At 55.4% G+C, this 16,005-nt stretch overlaps 2 protein-coding genes across 8 annotated transcripts in view; both read left to right on the top strand.

Annotated features, from left to right (window-relative positions):
• Window positions 1–9,089, top strand: part of SEZ6 (seizure related 6 homolog) — a 24,742-nt gene extending 15,653 nt beyond the window's left edge. Inside the window, exons 4-16 of one of the 2 annotated variants that reach the window (XM_023759551.1) lie at window positions 609–794; window positions 3,153–3,321; window positions 3,449–3,615; window positions 4,199–4,393; window positions 4,633–4,771; window positions 4,883–5,079; window positions 5,667–5,861; window positions 6,562–6,753; window positions 6,854–7,051; window positions 7,329–7,367; window positions 7,609–7,726; window positions 7,809–7,911; window positions 8,092–9,089. In XM_023759551.1, coding sequence (XP_023615319.1) covers window positions 609–794; window positions 3,153–3,321; window positions 3,449–3,615; window positions 4,199–4,393; window positions 4,633–4,771; window positions 4,883–5,079; window positions 5,667–5,861; window positions 6,562–6,753; window positions 6,854–7,051; window positions 7,329–7,367; window positions 7,609–7,726; window positions 7,809–7,911; window positions 8,092–8,121 — 1,928 coding nt within the window. In that variant the 3' untranslated portion in view covers window positions 8,122–9,089. Of the gene's footprint in view, window positions 1–608; window positions 795–3,152; window positions 3,322–3,448; window positions 3,616–4,198; window positions 4,394–4,632; window positions 4,772–4,882; window positions 5,080–5,666; window positions 5,862–6,561; window positions 6,754–6,853; window positions 7,052–7,328; window positions 7,368–7,608; window positions 7,727–7,808; window positions 7,912–8,075 lie in introns of both variants that reach the window. The other variant, XM_023759550.1, reaches the window with a different exon arrangement.
• Window positions 9,090–12,791: 3,702 nt separating this feature from the next.
• PHF12 (PHD finger protein 12) overlaps window positions 12,792–16,005 on the top strand; it is a 41,255-nt gene continuing 38,041 nt past the window's right edge. For 2 of the 6 annotated variants that reach the window (XM_023759495.1, XM_014461594.2), the window contains exons 1-2: window positions 12,795–13,405; window positions 14,041–14,222. In XM_023759495.1, the coding sequence (XP_023615263.1) occupies window positions 13,340–13,405; window positions 14,041–14,222 (248 nt within the window). In that variant the 5' untranslated portion in view covers window positions 12,795–13,339. Of the gene's footprint in view, window positions 13,406–14,040; window positions 14,223–16,005 lie in introns of those variants that run through there. The other 4 variants (XM_014461593.2, XM_006095538.3, XR_002830893.1 and 1 more) reach the window with 3 other exon arrangements.

Raw genomic sequence — 16,005 nt, 5'->3', positions numbered from 1 at the left:
AACTTCCTTGAAGGCATGCCTTACCTCCCCACCTCTTGCCCATCCTGTTTTTTAAAAAAGTGCACTACCTTGCCATCGAGCTTTCCAGCCTTTCTCAATGAACATTGGGAAAGTTTGTACTGCCTGGCTTCAATCTTTCCTGCTGCAATTCATATTTGTCCCCTATGGGAAAAATAATATAAATACATTAGTGTAGGCTTTTCACTGTTTCAAGTGCTTTCACACCTTCAAGTCTTTCAGTAATATTTTTTGAAGATGTACGATCAGCTGGATTCAGGGATACCAAGCTGAATAAAACACTACCCCCATTTATTCTCCCAATAACCCTGTAGGTGGGCTTTAACCTCATCTAACAAATGAGGAAACTGTGACACAGAAAGGCCAAGTAACCTGCCTAAAATGTTAGAAACCTTGGACCACAACCCAAGCTACGGAGCCCAGGCTGCTGGTGAAGGGATCAGTCTCTTTTCTGGAACTCCTGATGCTTCCTCTGGCCCCGAGTGACACCACCAGGCAGGCTGGGGCCGACCCCTTTTGCCCTGGCTACGACCCAACAACCCCCTCAACACCAACACACACACACAATGTCACCCATTCTTTCTCTACAGCCTATCTCCTGAGCTGCCACTTTCCCCGACGTCCAGCTTATGGAGCTGTGACTGTCACTAGCCTCCATCCAGGAGGCAGTGCCCGCTTCCATTGTGCCACTGGCTACCAGCTGAAGGGTGCCAGGCTCCTTACCTGTCTCAACGCGACTCAGCCCTTCTGGGATTCCCAGGAGCCTATCTGCATTGGTGAGTGGCCCCAGGGGACTCCGTGCTGAACGGGGGAGTAAGAAGGGGGGCTCATCTCTGTTCTCTGTTGCCAAGTAGTACCTTCACGGGCTCTCCATAAGGAAGCCCGAAAATGGTTTCACATGTCAGTGGCATTCATCCAACCCACACTTAGTGAGCACCTACTATATACAGGCACCACAGGTATATAGAGCTGAATTAAACAGGGACTGTGCCCTCAAAGGGCCCATGCTTCCAGGAAATGGGGGAAGAAGAAAGCACACGTGAGTCATCAACTTTCACAGCAGGAAGTAAAAAGTACCAATGAAGAGACATAAGTGATCTGGGGAGGAAAGCGGTCATTTCTTTAGCTGGGCATTCACAAGGCTTCCTGGAGGAAGTGGCACTGAACATTTGACATTTCAGTGGACAGTGACACAGAGGAGAAGTAAGGGAGTATTTGAGGCCTGAGGCTTGTGAAGAAGACAGAGGGAGGGCCTTGAATATCAGCCAAATTACTGGGGTGGGAGCTGTTTAAGGTTTGGAGAGGAGGCGAGAGGCGCTCAGAACTATTCCCCAGGAAAGCCAATCAGGTGGAGTCCAGAGGCTGGGAGGCCAGCCAGGCAAGCGGGTTTGAACTTAGTGACTTTGGAAATGAAGAGGAGGGAAGAGATTCCAGAGACACGGATGAGAGAAAGGGCGAGAGTGGAAGGAGACTCCCAAGTTCTGCTGGCAGGAACAAGATGGAGTGTTTAGTTTGCAATATGAAAGGCGGTTTGGGCTTTTTTCCTTTCTTTTCCTTTTTTTTTAGCTTGGTCTTTTGAACCTTATTTCATTCTATACACTCTTCCTGGGTGCCAGGCACAAGCAGAGGTGAATGAGCCAGGAGACCAGCAAGCAGCTCGGCACGTTCAGGGCAGACACGGCTGGGATGGGACAAAGTCAGAGTGCAAGGGGGACCCATGGGGTGGGGGGGAAGAAGAGGGCAGGCTGCTCCAAAATGAGGAAGGAGTCAAAGAAAGCTTCCCAAGGAGATGACTTGGAAGGATTACAAGAATGTCAGCCCAGGGAGGTGGAGTGGATTCCTGGGACAGCACATGCAGAGGTGTGGAGGCCCAAACAGCGTGCTACGGTGAGGACTTGGTGAGCTGGGCCTAAAGAAGAGGGGAAATAAGGAGAGGCTGAGGCCAAGTCCAGAATCAGGTTCATAAAGAGCTGAATCCCATCTTAGCTTGGACTCTGTCTGGGGGTCACAGGGAACCACGGAGGAACGTAAGTGCAGGACAGGGCACGATCAGATTTGAGGGCATTCTGTTCTGAGAACAAGCAAACGGTAGCTTTGCCCTCTCTGCAGAGAAGCAGAGAAACTCACCACAACCCCCTCCGCACGAGGTTTATTCGGGGAAAACATTCTGCTGTCTTGAACATTTAGAGACAAAGGCGCTGTGTCTTGGCAGCGGGTTCCCTGCGAGCCGGTAGGGTCCGAAGCTCTCTGTCCGGGAAAGTGCTGCCTGAACCAGCCACACTCCTCACCTGAGACCGCTTCACTGGCCCCGCTTAGCAGCTGGGAGTCTAAGGCCAACGGACTGAGCCGTCCTTAGTGATGGGGACAAGTGAGCTGCTCAGCCTCTCCTCGGGAAAGAGGACCATCCCAGGCCAGAGGAGGCAGTGCTGGGAAGGCCCTCAAGGTCAGCCCAGGAGTGACAGTGGCAGTGATGCTATTTCAGAGTGTTCGAGGCCATCACCTGACTAGTCCCGTCTACTCGGGGCACAGAATTTGGAGGTGACTGGCATGCACACCATGTTTGTCATCTCTGATCTAGTCCTACCCCCCTTTTACGTTGATTCAATCATTTGATTCAACAAATACTGAACACCAACTCTGTGCCTGGCCTGAGAAGACTGGCCCCCACCCCAGGGGATCCTAGTTAAGGGACATATCCAAACAGTAACTGGTTTTAGGAAGTGGCATGAGGTAGAAGTAGTAGATACACCCAAGAAGGTTGGAGCCTGGGTAAGAGTCTATAATAAAGTCCACCTGGGGGGGGGGCGTAGTCAGGGAAGGCCTCCCGGAGGAGTCAGCAGAGAAGGAAAGTGACTCGTCCAGGGCCACCCAGCCAGGCCATGGCAGAGCTACCACACTCAAGGGAGTCGCATACGAGTAGTCCCAGAGGTGAAAGGTGAGGAGGCAGATTCTGGAGTCCAGGCTGCCTGGAGCTGCAGGGTTACAGAGGCAAAGAGTTGATCTTCAGCACCATGAAGGCAAAGATCCCCGCTGCCCCATGCACAGGGCACAGAGCTGGGAAAAGCAGGAAGGCTTGGTAGGCTGCCTGGGCTCCAGCCAGGGGCCCCGCCCACAGTCCTGGCCCCGTCTCCCAGCTGCCTGCGGCGGAGTGATCCGCAATGCCACCACCGGCCGCATTGTCTCCCCTGGCTTCCCGGGCAACTACAGCAACAACCTCACCTGCCACTGGCTGCTGGAGGCTCCCGAGAGCCAGCGACTGCACTTGCACTTTGAGAAGGTTTCCCTGGCAGAGGATGACGACAGGTGAGGGCATGTCCTGGTGGGAGGGGAGCACCTGGCTTGGCAATACCCTTCTGGAGGGACAGCACACGAGCATGGGTCACACCAACCCGGGCCAGCAACCAGCCACACCGCTGCCACTCTGACCCAGGCTCATCATCCGCAATGGAGACAACGTGGAGGCCCCGCCCGTGTATGATTCCTACGAGGTGGAGTACCTGCCCATCGAGGGCCTGCTCAGCTCTGGCCGACACTTCTTTGTGGAGCTCAGCACTGACAGCAGCGGGGCAGCTGCAGGCATGGCCCTGCGCTATGAGGGTGAGCCTGATGGGGCCTACCCAGGGGTGAGGGGCTAGAGCGGGGGCTTGGGCCTAGGGTCTCTTCTCTCATACCCTTTCCCTCCATGCCATCATCACTCCTTCCAACTCAGCCCTTGCTCACCTGGCACCAAGGCCCTCTCTCTCCATCCCTTCCTTCAAGTCCAGGATTCCTACCCCATCTGCAGGAGACCCCTGCCTGGACCCAGGCCCTCTGGTCCAAGTGAATGAATTCTCTAGAATTTGAAGATCAAAGAAGGCCTAATTCTTAGGGGAGGAGAAATGCTACAAGAGACATTCTAGAACCACTCATGCATGCATATGCACGTATGCATTAATTCATTCAAAACATGTATGGTTGCCTTCTATGCACTAAGCAAAAAATTAGGTGCTAGAAATATAACGGTGATCAAGACAGCCTCCTGAGCATAATAGAGATGGGTGTTCTGGGCTGCTCCTGCCCCCTGCTCCAAGCCCAGGAGAGATATTTGTAGCCAGGATGAGGAAAGCCCTAGGAAGGGAACTAGGAGGACATTTGCCCCGTTTGACCCAGTGAAGGCTGAGCCCGGCCCTGTGGTTTACAGCCTTCCAGCAGGGCCATTGCTATGAGCCCTTTGTCAAATACGGCAACTTCAGCAGCAGTGCACCCTCCTACCCTGTGGGTACCACCGTGGAGTTCAGCTGCGACCCTGGCTATACCCTAGAGCAAGGCTCCATCATCATTGAGTGTGTTGACCCCCATGACCCTCAGTGGAATGAGACAGAGCCAGCCTGCCGAGGTCAGTGGGCACAAGCAGAGATGGGCCTGCCAAGGGCAGGGAGCAGGGTGGGCACCAGGGAGCCAGCCACAGAACCTGGGGCCCCAGGGTCCCGGTGATGTGTCACTCAAGCTTCCCCGAGGAAAAGGTGGGGACTCCAGCAATGGGTAGGCACTCCTGGGGGCAGATGGCAGCTCCAGGACCTGGCACTGGGGGGAATGCGGAGGGGACGTGCCTCCCGGGCCTCCCCTGCCTTCCAGCTGTGTGCAGCGGGGAGATCACAGACTCGGCCGGCGTGGTGCTCTCCCCCAACTGGCCGGAGCCCTATGGCCGTGGGCAAGACTGCATCTGGGGCGTGCACGTGGAGGAGGACAAGCGCATCATGCTGGACGTCCGAGTGTAAGTGCCCACTGGGCTCGGCCAAGCCAGCTCCTAAGCCATGGAGACATCTCTTACCCAGCCCATCCTGGGGTCCCCAGGCCCACCCTCCCTGACAGTCCTCCTCCATAGGCTGCGCATAGGCCCCGGTGATGTACTTACCTTCTATGATGGGGATGACCTGACAGCCCGGGTTCTGGGCCAGTATTCTGGGCCCCGAGGCCACTTCAAGCTCTTTACCTCCATGGCCGATGTCACCATCCAGTTCCAGTCAGACCCTGGGACCTCGGTGCTGGGCTACCAGCAGGGCTTTGTCATCCACTTCTTTGGTGAGTTTGCCCCTGCCCCACCCTGTGCCTGAGGGAGAAGGGATGCTAGAATGCAGACCCCAAAACATGCAAGTCGGAGAGGCCAGGGTGATGAGGAGCCTGACAAGGGAAAGCTCACAACACTCTGGGCATCACCTGAAGCTAGCCTTGTTCTCCATCTTCCCCCAGGGCCCAGGGGGAGAAAGGGACCTTCTGTCGCAGCAAGAGGGATTTGGTGGGCAGCAGGCAGAACTTCGTAACAAAAGTAGGGAACTAAGGAAAAGTATTCGATTCTACCTTTCTGGTAATCTTCAATAGAAGTGACAATTTCCCCCACTTTACCTGGCCTATCTCTCAGGACCGAGAAACTGGCCAACATGTATTTGGAGCTAAGGTCAAAGCTTAGATGATAAACCCGGAATCAAGGAGACAGTCATGTCAGGGATGAGTAAGGAGGGGCACTTGAGTGGGGAGAATGAATCACTGAGCCGGCCCAGGCCAGGCCCAGGCCAAACTGGCAGGAGCCGAGTGTCCTCAGGACAGGGGAGGCTAGCACAGTTACTCTGGTGCTGGCTGAGGGTCTACATCTTTTGCCCCTGTGCCCCTAGAGGTGCCCCGCAATGACACATGTCCAGAGCTGCCTGAGATCCCCAATGGCTGGAAGAGCCCGTCACAGCCTGAGCTGGTGCATGGCACTGTCGTCACTTACCAGTGCTACCCTGGCTACCAGGTGGTGGGATCCAGTATCCTTATGTGCCAGTGGGACCTAACCTGGAGTGAGGACCTGCCCTCCTGCCAGAGGGGTGAGTGTACCTGTTCCCCATATGCCCCTCCCCAATGCAACCTACAAGCCTCTCTCTTGGACTATGAACCAGACTCCAACTGTTATTAGCTGGTATCCTTGAAGTTCTTCCACCTCTCATAGCCTCGGTTTCCTCATCTGGGAAATGGGACAATACCTTTCCATAGTTATCTACCAAGTACTCCAAGTATTTCGTTCCTGGTAGCTGGCCAATCAGTATTTGTTTATTGTTGTTGTTGTTGTTGTTTTAATCTTTATTGTTGAAAGTATTACATGTCCCCTTTTCCCCCATTGACTCCTTCCAGCCCACCCCTCCCCCCACCCCAGGCCTTCACCACCCTATTGTCTGTGTCCATGGGTTATGCATAGACCTAGTATATGCATATAAGTTCTTTGCTTGGTCATCTCCCCCACCTTCCCTCCGAGATTCCTCACTCTGTTCCCTGCTTCCATATCTCTGGATCCACTCTGTTCATCAGCTTGTTAATTAAATTCCACCAATCAGTGTCTGTTGACTCTCACGATTGGAAGGGGACAGAGGTGGGGATACACCAGCAAAATGGTGGTGACAGATAACTAGAGGGTAAAGCTCCCTGGCATGAAGATGTTGGCTGCCTGGCACAACGCCAGGGAGGACTGGCTTTTGTTGAGTTCTACTTGAGCTACTTCCTCCCCATCACCCTCCCCCCACACACCCATAGTAACTTCCTGCCATGACCCTGGGGATGTGGAGCACAGCCGACGCCTCATATCTAGCCCCAAGTTCCCCGTGGGAGCCACGGTGCAGTACATCTGTGACCAGGGTTTTGTGCTGACGGGTAGTGCCATCCTCACCTGCCATGACCGCCAAGCCAGCAGCCCCAAGTGGAGCGACCGGGCCCCCAAATGTCTCCGTAAGTGTCAAATGGGTAGGAGGGGAAGCCTCTGGTAGGAGACAAAAGATGCTGCCTTTGAGGGGCGTGGCGCCCTCACTAGGCTCCGCCTGCTTTGCAGTGGAACAGCTCAAGCCATGCCATAGCCTCAGTGCCCCCGAGAATGGTGCCTGCAGTCCTGAAAAGCGGCTACACCCAGCGGGGGCTACTGTCCACTTCTCGTGTGCCCCTGGCTATGTGCTGAAGGGCCAGGCCAGCATCAAGTGTGTACCCGGGAACCCCTCACATTGGAGTGACCCCCCACCCATCTGCAGGGCTGGTGAGTCGTCTGCCCCCCTCAACCCTCTGCCTGGCCCATAGGGCTGCTCTGGCAAAGAGGTCAAATGTTGAGAACCAGAACCCACTGCCCACACTCCCTTCATATTACCCTTGGTCTCCCCAGTCTCTGCCCGATTTTCCTGACCTGGTGACACCAAGACAAATGCTGGGGTGGGCTCTCCTTGGACAAAACCTCCCCATGATCAGCCCACCCCCTGCCTTAGTGGTTAAGCCTGTTGGACTCAACCACTGCCCTTGGCCCTCCCCTCTTGTTCCAGCCTCTCTGGATGGGTTCTACAGCGGCCGCAGCCTGGATGGTGAGCCCCCACGCTGGAGGGCCAGGGAAGTAGTCTCTTCCGCTGGTTCTCATAGATCCCAGGCCATTGGGTTCCCCAAGGAGGGTGGATTGATAAAGAGAGAGGTCTGGGACTAGCAACTCCTTCCCTGCCCCCAGCCAGCCGGAAGGAGCTGCTGGCTGGATTTCCCTGGGTGAGGTGAGGGGCTGTGGGCTCTCAGTGACTGGGCCCTCTGCCCCAATCCCACCCTCTGTGTTTTCAGTTGCCAAGGCACCTGCTGCCTCCAGCACCCTGGATGCTGCCCACATTGCAGCTGCCATCTTCCTGCCACTGGTGGCAATGGCGCTCTTGGTGGGAGGTGTGTACCTCTACTTCTCCAGGTGAGGCCGGCTTCCCTTCCTACCCTGCACACCTGCCTCACTCCTGCCTCGCACTCTACTCACAGGCTTCTCTGTCCCACAGACTCCAGGGGAAAAGCCCCAGGCAGCTGCCCGGAACACGACCCCGCGCCTATGACCGGATCACCGTGGAGTCAGCATTTGACAATCCAACCTACGAGACTGGAGTAAGTACCCAGGCCAGCCTTGACACCCTACCCAGTACCCCATGCTATGCTCCCTTGGGCAGGTACCCCTGAGGGCCCTGTCAAGTCCTCTTGCTCTTTTCCTTTTCCTTGGGAAGGTGGATTATGGGCTGGCAAACTTTATGCAAGTTTCCAACTCCCAGCAGTCTCTTTCCTTTGCAGGAGATGAGAGAATATGAAGTATCCATCTAGGTGGGGGAAGCCAGCTCAGCCCTGCATCACAGCCCAGCAGCGGAGCTCCCAGCTTCCTGCTGTCCCTCCACCTCCTGTACATACCACCCGGGAAGAGACACCACTAATCTCTCAAGAAGTGGTGCCCTTCCCCACCTGCAATGCCCACCAGGTCCTATCTTCTTGGTTCCACTGCCCGCTTAGGGCCCTTCCTTGGGTCCAAGTCGGGGGGCATCTGCCTCTGGGCAGAACACAGCTGGAGCATTTGCATCAAGAACCAGCATTTCTCCTGACCCTCCTTCACGCCCTGCACCTCAAGCCCGGAATTCAAAGGCAGAATGGAAGCGCCTTTCTCCCTGGGACCACCATCCAGCACTGGCAGATAGCTCTGTGCAGCAGGGTTAACGTCATGATGGCAGAAAGCGAGCCAGGGTGCTCCTCACAGGGCCATCACCAGCGGCCAAAACTGCTCTCAATAGTGGCCTCTGGGTGGTCCTGGCCCATGAGAAAGCCTCTAGTCCTTCTCTAAGGCCCCGGGAATGGACAGTCCTGCTCCTGTCCCTTCCCAGTGGAGGCAACAATTCTAGGGGATCGTGGGGGGTTTAGAGACCTTACTCAAGCTAAAGCTGGGGTTCCCTAGGTACTCATGCTCCACACCAAAGCAGGAAGTCCCCCTGCTCCCCTACGCTGAGGAGAGAAAGACCTCCTCCTGATGCCAGTCTGGCTGTTAAAACATCCCCTTTCCCACTAATCCCTCCTCTAACTCCAACCATGTGCCAGACTCCCCTCCTGGCCACTGTTTTGGGATAAGGGGAGTGGGCAGGCATATTCGAGAGAGGCGTGTAAGTCTAAGGGTCGAGGAATTTGGCATGGAGCAGGGGGTCAGAGAGGCCCAGGAGCTGGTTATAGGCCGCTTTGTATATGTAATGTATCATATGCAGTCTGGCCTCCAGCCAGAGAATAATCTTCTATTTCTGTTGTTTCCTTATTAAAATGGTGTTTTGGAAAAAAAAACAAAAAACACAAGCAACGGCCAGGTGGATGGTGCTTTTTTGAAGGGAAAGGAGGTGGGAGATAAATGGGATGTGGACTTCAGGACCATAAGGCATGCTGGACACATCAACTAATAATCCTGGCTGATGTGGCTCAGTGGTTACGCATCAACCTATAAACCTGGAGGTCACGGTTCAATTCCCGGCCGGGGCACATGCCCAGGTTGCGGGCTGTGCAGAAGGCAACAATTCTCTCTCATCATTGGTGTTTCTCCCTCTCTCTTCCTCTCTGAAATCAATTATATATATACTAGAGGCCCAGTGCACGGATTCGTGCACTGGTGGGGGGGCGTGGCCTGTGCGGATTAGCCAGCTGTGGGAACACTGCTCATCCCGGTTAGCCAAGTGGCTGCTACCACTGTGGGAGTGCACTGTCCACCAGGGGGCAGCTCCTGCGTTGAGCATCTGCCCCCTGGTGGTCAGTGCACATCACAGAGACTGGTTGACCAGTTGTTCTGGTTGTTCTGCCATTTGGTCACTGGGTTTTTATATATATAGATAACAGTTATAGGTGCTACAGCATTCACTGTCCCAACAAGGTCAGTGCAATAGATGGCAGTGAAATGTGAAGTCCAAGCGTGAGAGCCCAGGAACCCAACTGTTCATCCACCTCAAAGCCTCATTTCCCCCTCTTTTCCAGGTCTAGAACTACAGGGTAGCAAACTCCCAAGCCCCTTCTCAATGTCACTGTATTGCTGACAAGGCCCAGGAAGCCTGACACATACATCTCTTCTTCCTCTTCTTTCCCAGCTAGCAAGACGTAGGAAACTGGAACAGGAATCAGAGACAACCCTAAACATGAGGCTCAAGTCTGCCTTGCCCTCAGAAAACATCCAGGCTGTCAGCAGCAGGGACAATGCAGCTTAGAGGTTTGGCTCCCACTTTAGCAAAAGCCCCAGAGCCCAGAAAGAAGTGGCTGGATGGGATCTGCTAAAGTTAGCCAAGTTTGGTCCCTTCCAGCCCCTGTGCCCATTACCTGTGGCCCCAAGCACCTCCTCAAATGAAAGTGTTTGCCCAGCCGTGATCCTCAGCATGCATGTCCATGCTTAGACTTTGCTCCGCATGGCTGCCTCCAGAATAAGAGCAAAAAACAAGCAACAGGGAATTAGGGGAACTCAGAAGCCAAAAGACAAATCTCTGACGGAAATAACAACAGCTACCAGCACCTTCTGCTTCTACAGTCTTCCAACAGAGAAGTCTTGACCACTCATGGCTGACCACCTCTTGGCTCTAGCACAGGCCACCTGGAAGAATGGAGTAGCTGTCCAGGCAGAGTGCAGTGCCTAGATTAGCCACAAGAGGTCACTTCTGAAGGTATCTGTATCCCACCTGCTCTCTCCCCTCAATCCTCCTGGAATAACCCCGGCTGGAGCTCTCCAAGGTGGCACCAACTCCTGGCCTCGCTGGGCTGACCTCACCCCCTCCAAGTTCAAAGAAGAAGGTGTGTGCCCCTAGCCAGTGTTGCTCATTGGTTAGGGCATCTGCGTGCAAACTGAAAGGGCATGGGTTCGAATACCTGGTCAAGGGTACCTACATGGGTTGCAGGTTTGATTCCCTGCATGCAGGAAGCAACCAATCAATGTGTCTCTCTCACATCAATGTTTTTCTCTCTCTCTCCTGCTCCTCCCTCCCTTTTTTCCACTCTCTCTAAAAATCAGTGGGAAAATATCCTCAGGTGAGGATTAACAAAAAAGGAGGAGGAGGAAGAGACGGAGGAGTGTGGAGTGATTAGTTCTCCTGGCACTTGTCAGCAAAGCCAAGTATTATTTCCCTCATTAGCTCACAGCCTGTTCCAATTCTCAACTGCAAATGATGGTGTCGATCAAAGTAAAACTTTGCTTATTGGGCTTGTGCCAATGGCTTACTTATCTGCCCCATAATGCCTTCAGGCTGACACAGCAACACAGGTAGGCCCTGAGCAGTAGGAAGGAATCCAGTAAGAGAGAGCACATGAGGCTCCAACTTCTGAGGGCATGAAATACAGCCCCAGAAAAGATGAAGTCTGGCCACTTCCATACATCTAACTCAGCCCTCCTCTCTCTGAGGGCCACAGCTCTGGCCCATAGCCACTATAATTTGTTTGCTGAGGTTGGTAGAGAGCAATGATAAGGCCCATGACCTTATAATTCTTCCCAGGCACCAAGAGGATCATCGGAAACCAAAGACCACACACTGACATACCAACCTATCTAACTCATCCTCCTTACTATCCTAAAAGAAGGAACAGCAGCAACTCCGCACCGGCAGTGTCCTGGCCTGGGAATCAAGAAATCTGTGTCATTCCTAGGTCTTCCATAGATTGAACTAAGAAAATCACTACTCCCTTCTGTGCATATGGAAATTAGGGGATTGATACAGATGGTCTTTAAGCCCTTTCCAGTTTTCCGCTTCTGGGAGTGGTAAGTATACCTCAGCAGTGAGCGGTGACAGTGCCACCTAAACTCCTAGAGTCAAACACAATGATGCCACTCCCTTCTTCACCTCTTCATCTACAGTCGGCAGAATAATTGGCCATCTCTGAAAGAGATACCAAGGAGAGGGGCGGGCACCGGAGAGGTAGATGAAGCCCTTTTCACAGAACTGGAAATGAGGCCTTCAGACTACAAATACCCCAGCATACAGAACGGCCGCTCCCCAAAGAAGCCCTTCCTAGAAGGCAAATCACTCTTCCCGAGTCCATTCTACCGTACAGCGCATCGCATGCACACAGAACTACGGCTCCCACAATCCACCAGAGCCATCGCGAGCTTTCCTCCCAGGGTGCAGCGCGCTCCCGTTAGCCTTTTGGAGCCCTTGCGCATTGCAAACTGGGAGTTGAAGTCCACTGTAGGCAGGTAGCTGGGCGTTGTCAACATTATAAACTCTTGGCTTCTCCTCTTGAGCATTTCTCATGGACAGTGATCAAAAGAGGGTACTAACAGGCATGCGAAACTCTCCATGGTGTCATCACTACGCAAGGCAGAGATGCTAAGACTAAAATTAACTGTGGGGAACGGGAGGGAAGTGGGAACTGAGCCATCCAACCCGACACCAAAAGCATCGTTTTCCATCGCAATGGCTTTTCTTTTCTCTTTAAGAATATGGCGCCTGGTCCAGCCACACCTGACGCTGGAACCAAACAGTCCAGCGCAACATCCCTAGGAGTACTGCTGTCACCAACAGCCTACCAGCTCCAGCCAACACCACACCTTATCCTTCCTGTTCATGCCTGAGGATTCCAAGGACATGATGGTCTATATCCCGTTACCAAAATGGCGAAAGGAGAGGCATTCTTGTTAGGGCCTGCAGGTGACAATACGCCTGCGTGAGAGCTGGCTGTGTTGTAGGCGGGAGAGGAACATCCTCAACACGCCTGCGCAGGAACAGCGTATTCTCGGTCCATATACAAACCCCAATGGATGAAGCGCACTCATGTTTCTGCGGCTGCGCTGTGACCCTTACGCACTCTCCCAGGCGCCTGCGCGATTCCTCAAGTCCCGCCCTTTTATCTCAGTGCGCTGGCGCAGGGGGAAAAAAGCCAGGGTTTCGGCGCTTCAGAAGAATGCCAGCGCGGCTGCGCGCTGGGGGGTACCCCCTCATTGCGGCTGCGCGGGAGCCCGGCCGCCGGCTGTCACTGCGGTTGCGCGCGGCGAGCGGCGATCCCCGGGCGCCTGCGCGGGTGGCTTTGCGGGCGCTCGCGGTAAGTTTGCGCCAAGTGCGCGGCAGCCGGGACGCAGACGGCGGCGGCGGCGAGAGGCGGAGCCCGGGGACCACCCCTCATCACCCTCCCCGCAGTCACCTCACGTACCACAACCTCACCTAACCTCTCACCCCCCCTCCGATCCCCCAACCCCGGGATGGCAGCGCCCGCCAGCCTTCCCTGCCGGACCAGCGGTCGCCAGCGCCGGCTCTAGCTTGTGGGACTAGGCCCCGCCGAGGCCTGACCCCCGGAGCCGGGACCCACCGTGCAGTCAGCCACTGGGCCGGGGCTGAGGGGCCGCTCCCCCCTCACGGCCCGTAGGGAGGACGCTGCCATCCCGGGGACTGGGGGCCGGGGGGTGGGGGGGAGCCAGGGCAAGGAAGTCGGGACCTGTGTTGAGAAAAAAGAAGAGGGACCGGGGTCAGGAGCGCCCCCTCCTCCCGCTTCCCCCCTCCCCCCGGGGTTGGGGGGGCCCGAGCAGAAAGCGCCCAGCCCGGGAGGTGGATGAATGTGGGAGAAAATGGAGACCAAGACGATCGTGTACGACTTGGACACGTCAGGGGGGCTGATGGAGGTAAGAGTAGCCCTCCTCATCCCCTTCCCCCAGCGCCGGGAGGGAACCTCCGCCCTCCGCCCCACAAAGCGCAAGTGGGCCGGGGGAGGAGGGGGGTTCTTTCCACCCAGACTCTCCCATCTTTGCAATCTGAGGGGGCCGAGCTCAGCCTCCGAGGACGTTTGCAGCAGCCTCCCCACCCGCCGCCCTCGATTTGCTCTCCCGAGGCACCAACCCACTCCATCTCGTTGCACCGGCGGGCTTCCCCACCCCCTTCTTGTCGGCCCCTTTGTGCTCCCCACCCCCCTCCCCAGCACGTCCGGGTACCGGGCTTCAGGCCTCTCCAGAGCCCAGCTTGGAGTCCCCCACTGTCCATACAAGGAAGTGGCGAGCTGGGAACCGCGCACCCTCTCCCCATCCCCCTACCCTGATTCTCCCCATTTGGAAGAAGCTGCTCTCCTTGTTGTGCTGCAGGAACACGGTTAGGGTGGGCTCCCCCTGGCTCCGGGGGCCGAGAGGTTCTGGGAGCAGCCTGGATGGGAGGAAGAAGGACAAAAGGGGGGAGAGGGGTGGGTGACGGAGAAGCCGCGCCGGAGGGGCGGCGGGCAGCCCGGGAGCTCCGAGTGTGCACACACGCCGTGTGTATGTGTGTGCAGCAAATCCAAGCTCTGCTGGCACCCCCCAAGACGGACGAGGCCGAAAAGCGGAGTCGGAAGCCTGAGAAGGAACCCCGGAGAAGCGGCAGGGCCACCAACCACGACAGCTGCGATAGCTGCAAAGAAGGGGGTGACCTCCTGTGCTGTGACCATTGCCCTGCCGCCTTCCACCTTCAGTGCTGGTAAGGTCTGCGGACACCTCGGGAGCCCCATGGTGGACCCTCGTTGGCACATTCCTTCACCCGGCCTACCCCTGCCTGCCAAATAACGGGCGCTTGCAGCCGCTAGATGCCTTTCTGTCGCCGCTGGGGCGAGCGCCTCCGGCCCCAGGTGTATGCAGGGCTCTGGCCGTTTGGGGGGATGGGGGTGGGGAGCAGCGATGGGACCGGACCCCGAGGTGGGGATTGGGAGGAGTGAGGAGAACCCCATCTGGGACTGGAAGTGGCTAGGGAGCCGGGACTGAGCCTGCCGGGCATTGCCGGCCGTGGCGGGGAGGAAGGGGAGGAGCTCTGGGCCCTGTGCCGCTTGCTCGCTCGCCCGCGCGCCCGCCGCCCGCCGCCCTCGGGCTCGGGCCGTGCCGGGCCGGGCTCTCCTCCGGGTGGGTGCGCGGAACCCTCGGCCGCCAGGGCTGCCCAGGTCCAGACCCCGGGACCCGGCGTCCGGGCGCTTGCGGCTGTAGAAGAAAGCATGGAGGGTGTCTCTTGAGTCCGCCTCTTCTCTGTCTCTCTGTTTACAATATGGCGACCTGTCTTTAAATTATATTTTTATTCTCAGCGCCATTTTGGCTGCATATATGATTTGCAAACGCCTCCCGGGGAACAGTGGGGTTAGCCCCTGGGTCCTTTCTGCGGAAGCTCCTCGGAGGCCGAGGCTGGGATCTCACCGCTCTGGTCCCCTTTCTCTGCCGCCGCTTGCCCCCTGTTGCCTCTCGGAGCTGCCGCCTCCTTCCCCGCCCCGTGCTGCCGCCTCTTAGGAAATCGGGCCCTGTTAGACAATTAAAATTGCCCTTGGGCGCCGATTTCACTTATCCGCTCTGGATCGGCGAGCCCTTCGCTGCAAGATTATTTGCTGCTGTATGCGGTGGCTCCGCAAGGACATTTTTAAGGAGCGGAGAGATGGAAAGCTGTGCGCTTTTTTTACACCACCACCCCCCTTACTGAACCCGAGGGGAGGGGAGAGACCACGAGAAGAGAGGGAGGGACCTGGGTTGATGGCCCGATGCTTGATCCTCCTCAGCAGCTCAGCCCTGAACAATCAGGCCAAGAAGAGTTTATACTCCAGCTTCTGCCTGGAGAAATCACCTCTGCCCTCCACAGAAAATCCCATATTTGCTCAGGGAACCCAGATTGGGTCTCATTCTGTTTTTCAGCAACAGTTGACTGAATGGGCGGTTGTGGAAAGAGACAGGTTGCAGAGAGAGGGGGAAGGAGAGGGGCGGTTTGTTCCCACCCGTTTTTTCATGTTGTCTTGTTTAGCCCTGTTTAAAAAAAATTTTTTTAATGAGGTTTTCCTTAGTACTGTACACAATTCCATTCAAATTCCATGTCTCAGTTTGTGGAATAGCACCTCTTGTATACTTACACTAATTGCAGGTTTTGGAACACCTATTAAACAGATGATTGATCCTGGGCAAATTAAGTCTGTGGTCAGAAGTTATGTAGGAAGCTCCAGTTACCATTCCCAAAATACTTTTGTCCAGGAGGGCACCCCATCTTGGCTTGTAATGTTGCAGAAACAAAAATGATTATCCTGGAGGAAGCTTTGCTGCTAGCTTTAAAATTTTTATTATGAAATGACTAATACCAGTAGGAAGGGTCTGTGGGTTTATCCTTTTTATCCTATAAGTTGTAATTCACCTGGAGAAAAAAAAATCTCGGCAAGTTTAAGTTTCCTGTTCCGTTCTTGCCAATGGAAACAGTTTGTACCTGAATAAGCTGCGTTTCTTACAAGTTATTCCCAGTTGCT

Source organism: Myotis lucifugus, unplaced genomic scaffold, assembly GCF_000147115.1.
Source record: "Myotis lucifugus unplaced genomic scaffold, Myoluc2.0 scaffold_157, whole genome shotgun sequence".
NCBI classification, from domain to species: Eukaryota; Metazoa; Chordata; class Mammalia; order Chiroptera; family Vespertilionidae; genus Myotis; species Myotis lucifugus.
Note: the sequence above shows the minus strand (reverse complement) of the source record. Positions and strands in the feature narration are given on the sequence as shown.